Here is a 5,181-nt window from a genome sequence, read left to right as displayed (position 1 = left end):
ATGTTCCCTACGCCAGCCCTGCTTTTAGAGAGGTTTCTCAGGCGGCTTGTCAAGCACGCTCTATAAACGACCGCTTGAGTCATGACGCCCCTTCTTCTCGGCGTAAGGCTCGGCTACCATCTGAAGATTCTGACTCGGATGATCAACCGTTAGCTCAAAGACTTCGTCGCCGAGCCCCTCCTTCGGTGCCAGGTTCGGGCCCTTCCGCTATCCCTTCTCCGGCTCCCCCTATTGCAACCACCTCTCCTCCTTCGCCTCCTATCACGATCTTGACTCCTGCCCCGAACTGAGCAGATGCTTCTCCCGCTCCGCCCGACGCTCAGGTCGAGCCTCTACTAGCTCAACCTTCTGCTTCGCCACAACATCAAATCACTGAGGCCGGCCCCTCACATCGCCCTTTCCCAGTTACCTCACCGCCGGAGCCATCTCCTGTGCCTCCCTCAGCTCCTCCTGGGTCGGCTGTTGGGCCTTCCAGCTCCGCTGCTGGGCCTTTCCAACCGCCATCGCCTGTTCATCACCATTATTGCACCACTACACCCTCTGAAGCGGGGTTAAGGTCCCAACGAGATGTTCCCACCAGCTCCTTCACCATGAAAGGTCGTTTGGCCACTTTGTGGGAAGAGAGTATGCAGCAGATGGAACACTTGTCACCCCTTGCCCAGATGGAAAGATTTTCAAAACTGTATATCAAGGTAAGTCTTTATGATCAATCACTACCGCTATTATCATCCCCATTCTTATCAGATGTTTCTTTTATATCCCAGGCCTGTGTAGAGTCCCTGACAATAAACCAATCCTTTCATGCTATTCATCATCAAAACAAGATGCTACGGGACAAGGTTGCCGAGCTGGAGCTACAATTAAATAACCCGGCGCAGGCTAGTCATGCCCTGAGAGCTGAAGTAAAAGATCTAACCAAAAGGAAGAATAGTCTAGAAGTATCCTTGGCTATATCTAACCGAGAGCTTATGGGCCTTAGGGAAGAAAAAAGTTAGGTCGATGCTCTGCACCAGCAACGCACGGATCAACAAACTTTAGAGCATCAACGAGCTATTGATCAATTAACCCAGAAGCTGAGAGCTTCCGAAACTTTAGCCCAGGAGCATGACAAGAAACTAAAATCACAGGCGGCTCAATTAACATCTCAAGAAGCAGTACTTTTGGTCGCCCGAACTGAACTGGCTCAGGCCCGGGCTACTGCTGAAGGAGTAGCTACAGCCCTGGCCATTTATAAAGAGGGAGAGAATGACCGCTGTCAACAGAGCCGCGCTTTGTACCTGCGTTCCCCAGAGTTCTGTACCCAAGTAGGGTAGCGCTTCTCCACCTCTATTATTTATGGTGCGGCCGGGGCTCTGCGACAACTTTATAAGCAGGACTATCTGAAATCAGCTCCTCCTCCTGAATTTTTAGATCATGACCGGATCCTTAAGGAAATTCCGGATGAGATTTTTGCTCCTTTCAAATGATTCTCCTTGACTACTTGTGTACAATGACTTAACAATTTCTTATAAATTACTTTGCTATTTTTCTGCTTGCATTCTAAGGTTTACTTTTGCTAAAATTGCTTAGTTCTGCCAAAAGAGGTATTGGGACATACAATTTCCTCTTTCATATCCTCTCTCTGCTCTTTCCGATCTGCTTTTCCCCCGGTCTACTACCCTGGTCTGTCGGTTAGGTGACGGCTCGGCTTATAGCCCAGCTTACTTTTCTTTATATGCTCCTTTAGACTCTGTAAGGTCGCAAGTAGTTGGCACTCCATGGTCGGTCTAGCTTCTTGCCTCGGTCATCTTGTAAGTAATAAGCTCCGGACAATAATTTCTTGATGACTTTGTAAGGCCCGTCCCACTGCGGTGCTAGCTTGGTCACGTCCCCCACAGGCTTAATTTGCTTACAGACCAGATCTCCTTCCCCAAAGAATCGAGGAAACACTCTTCTGTTATAATTTTGTCTCATTCTTTGTCGATAGGCCTCCAGCCGAGCCGTCGTCCTGTCACGGGTTTCGCTAATGAGGTCCAGCTTAGCCAACTGTCGCTCTGTGTTTCCTTCATCATATAATGTCCTCCTGACTGATGGCACTCCGATTTCTATGGGTACGACTGCTTCATTGTCATACACCAGATGGAATGGTGTCAGACCTGTACTTTCTCGAGGTGTCGTACGATAAGCCCATAGAATGCTTAACAGCTCTTCCACCTAGTTGTCTCCCACATGATTCAGCTTAACCTTCAGACCTCGTACTATTTCTCTGTTGACCACCTCAGTCTGACCATTGCTTTGTGGATATGCTACTGAAGTGAAGGCCTGCGTTATGCCAAACCCTTTGCACCAGGCCTGGATTTTTTTCCCTTGAAATTGCCTTCCATTGTCTGACACCAGTTTGTGAGGAATACCGAATCTGCAAAGAATGTTCCTCCATAGGAATTGGATGACGACATCTTCTGTGATTCTAGTCAGGGCCTCTGCTTCCACCCACTTAGAGAAATAATCTACCGCCACCAGTAAGAAACGTCTCTGACATTGCGCCATTGGAAATGGTCCCACAATATCCATGCCCCATTGATCAAAAGGGCATGAGACTATAGACGTTCTCAGCAGAGCCGTAGGTCGATGTGTTAAATTTTGATGTTTCTAGCAGGACAGGTAGGTATTTACCAATTTGTGAGCATCTCTTTGTAAGGTGGGCCAGAAATACCCGGCCAGGAGTACCTTGCGAGATAATGTCCGACCGCCTACGTGATTGCCATAGCATCCCAGATGTATTTCTCACAAGGCCTGGTCGGCTTCCTCCATGCCCAAGCATTTGAGTAAGGGTCTAGAGAAGGACCTCTTGTAGAGCTGATCCCCGATCATGACATAAGCATAGGCTTGCTTCCTGACCAGCTGTGATTCTTCTGGGCCGGTTGGTAAGATACCCTGCGTAAGATAGTTGATTATGGGCGTTCGCCAATCAATAGTTGCTTCTCTATTATTTTGCAGATCTATCTGAGCTATAAGGAAAGTTTGTGTCGTTGACCGATCCAACACCCAAGTGGTTAAGGAACTGACCATCTTTGCTAGCTCATCTGCCTTCTCATTTTCCGACCTGGGGATTTTGGTTACTGTGACCTCTGCAAATTCCCCTTTCATCTTCTCATAAGCTTCCCGATATACTTGTAGTTTATCACAATTTATCATAAAGTTGTCAGTCACTTGCTGAGTTACTAGCTGGGAATCTGAATAAACGATTATCCGGGTTGCCCCTACGTGCCGGGCTGCTTGCAGTCCTGCCAACAAAGCCTCGTATTCTGCCTCATTGTTGGTGGCTCGAAAATTCAATCGAACCGCCAATTGGAGTATATCTCCTTGAGGAGATATTAATAAGATCCCGACCCCGCTTCCTTGGTGATTAGCCGACCCGTCCACATAGACCTTCCAGGTTTCTTCAGAGTTGGTCTGATGAATTTCTGTTAAGAAATCTGCTAAGGCCTGCGCCTTAATGGTTGTGCGCGGCTGATATTGTATATCATATTCCCCCAGCTCAGTCGCCCATTTGATAAGCCGCCCTGGTACTTCTACATTAGTTAGAGTTCTCTCCCCATAGTGCTATTGGTCAAAACCGTGATAGGATACGATAAGAAGTAAGGTCTTAACTGCCGAGCCATAAGGACCAATCCATAAACCAACTTCTCGAGGGTCGTGTATCGAGTCTCGGCTCCTTTCAATAGATGACTGAAGAAATACACTGGTCGTTGTACATTGTCATGTTCCTTAACAAGCACAGCCCTTACGGCCTCAGGGGTGGCAGATAAGTAGACCCATAAGGGTACCCCAACAACTGGCTTAAATAAAGATGGCAAAGCCTCCAAGTACTTCTTCAACTCCTCAAAAGCTCGGGTACACTCTTCATCCCACTGGAATTTGGAAGCCTTCCTGAGCACTTTAAAGAAAGGAGCAGCCCGGTCTGTAGACCTGGAAATGAATCTTGACAGTGCTGTTATTCTGCCAACCAGCTTCTGAGTTTCCTTCAAATTTTGAGGAGGCTGCATATCCCGTAATGCCCGAACTTTTTCTGGATTAGCTTCTATTCTCCGCTCGGTCACCAAGTAGCCCAAGAATTTTCCTCCTTTAGCCCCAAACAGGCACTTCAAGGGGTTCAGCTTCAACCCATATTGCCGGAGAGTCTTGCATGTTTCTTCTACATCCTTGATCAGGTTCACGGCTAACGGGGACTTGATGAGTATATCATCCACATAAACCTCTACATTGCGCCCGATCTGCTCCCGGAAGATTTTGTCCATCATTCTTTGGCATATGGCTCCGGCGTTCCTGAGACCAAAGGGCATGACAGTATAACAGAAAGTACCGTCAGCCGTAATGAAGCTAACCTTTTCTTGGTCCTCCACCGCTAAAGGTATCTGATGATACCCTTGGTATGCATCCAGCATGCAGATCCTCTCGCAGCCGGCCGTGAAATCTATCATCTGATCGATCCGGGGCAGAGGATAGCAGTCCTTGGGACTAGCTCGGTTGAGGTCTCGGAAGTCTATACACACCCTCCATTTATTGTTGGACTTTTTTACTAAAACAACATTGGAGAGCCAGGATGGGAACTGCACTTCTCGAACGTGGCCTGCCTTCTTGAGCTGGTCCACCTTGGCTCTGATTATTTTGTTCTGGTCGGCTGAGAAGTTTCTTTTCTTTTGCTTGACAGGTCGGGAGTCGGGTAGTAAGTGTAACTTATGTTTGGCCACTTCCAGCCTGACCCCAGGTAACTCCTCTGTAGACCAGGCGAAGACGTCCCGGTTACGTATCAAGCATTAAACTAACTCTTCCTTGAGGGGAGAAGGAATGTCGCTTGCCAAGCGGGTCACACTCTCAGGACACTCAGCGTATAGTTGCACCGCCTCCCAAGGGATGAGTTCTTCAGCCATAGGCAAAGACTCTTCTTGAACAGCATGGACGACCCCGTCCTACATCCTTTGATTTTTCCGAGCCTCCGCCCGGACCATATCAATATAGCATCGGCGAGAGACCCTTTGCTCTCCTTTAACTTCGCCGACCTGCTCGCCAACGGGAAATTTGATTTTCTGGTGGAAGGTCGAGACTGCAGCCCTAAATTCATACAGGGCGGGCCTTCCCAAAATGACATTATAAGAAGAAGGGGAGTCTACCACTATAAAAGTGCTCCTCCTTGTGCGCACC

General features: G+C 48.1%; 2 protein-coding genes across 2 annotated transcripts; both read right to left on the bottom strand.

Moving 5' to 3' along the window:
* Positions 1–405: 405 nt before the first annotated feature.
* Positions 406–2,526, bottom strand: LOC122026654. The gene is made up of 3 exons (XM_042585385.1): positions 2,232–2,526; positions 1,897–2,135; positions 406–507 (listed from the first exon to the last, which is right to left on the bottom strand). Exons 1-3 carry the CDS (start codon positions 2,524–2,526, stop codon positions 406–408), a joined length of 636 nt encoding a protein of 211 aa, XP_042441319.1.
* A 237-nt stretch (positions 2,527–2,763) lies between these two features.
* LOC122026653 lies at positions 2,764–4,025 on the bottom strand. The gene is made up of 3 exons (XM_042585383.1): positions 3,648–4,025; positions 3,046–3,582; positions 2,764–2,913 (listed from the first exon to the last, which is right to left on the bottom strand). The coding sequence occupies exons 1-3, from the start codon at positions 4,023–4,025 to the stop codon at positions 2,764–2,766; spliced, it is 1,065 nt and encodes a 354-aa protein (XP_042441317.1).
* Positions 4,026–5,181: the final 1,156 nt, after the last annotated feature.

This window comes from Zingiber officinale, chromosome 10A (assembly GCF_018446385.1).
Source record: "Zingiber officinale cultivar Zhangliang chromosome 10A, Zo_v1.1, whole genome shotgun sequence".
NCBI classification, from domain to species: domain Eukaryota; kingdom Viridiplantae; phylum Streptophyta; class Magnoliopsida; order Zingiberales; family Zingiberaceae; genus Zingiber; species Zingiber officinale.
Note: the sequence above shows the minus strand (reverse complement) of the source record. Positions and strands in the feature narration are given on the sequence as shown.

Coding starts and splice junctions, on each gene's coding strand:
- LOC122026654 (XM_042585385.1), bottom strand. CDS start 2,526: ATGGCGCAATGTCAGAGACGTTTCTTACTGGTGGCGGTAGATTATTTC. Junction 2,136..2,231: donor CAACAGAGAAATAGTACGAG/GTCTGAAGGTTA, acceptor GAGAAAGTACAG/GTCTGACACCATTCCATCTG. Junction 508..1,896: donor TCTTTGGGGAAGGAGATCTG/GTCTGTAAGCAA, acceptor GGTGATGAACAG/GCGATGGCGGTTGGAAAGGC.
- LOC122026653 (XM_042585383.1), bottom strand. CDS start 4,025: ATGCAGCCTCCTCAAAATTTGAAGGAAACTCAGAAGCTGGTTGGCAGA. Junction 3,583..3,647: donor AGAAGTTGGTTTATGGATTG/GTCCTTATGGCT, acceptor TTTGACCAATAG/CACTATGGGGAGAGAACTCT. Junction 2,914..3,045: donor CAGATGAGCTAGCAAAGATG/GTCAGTTCCTTA, acceptor TATCTTACGCAG/GGTATCTTACCAACCGGCCC.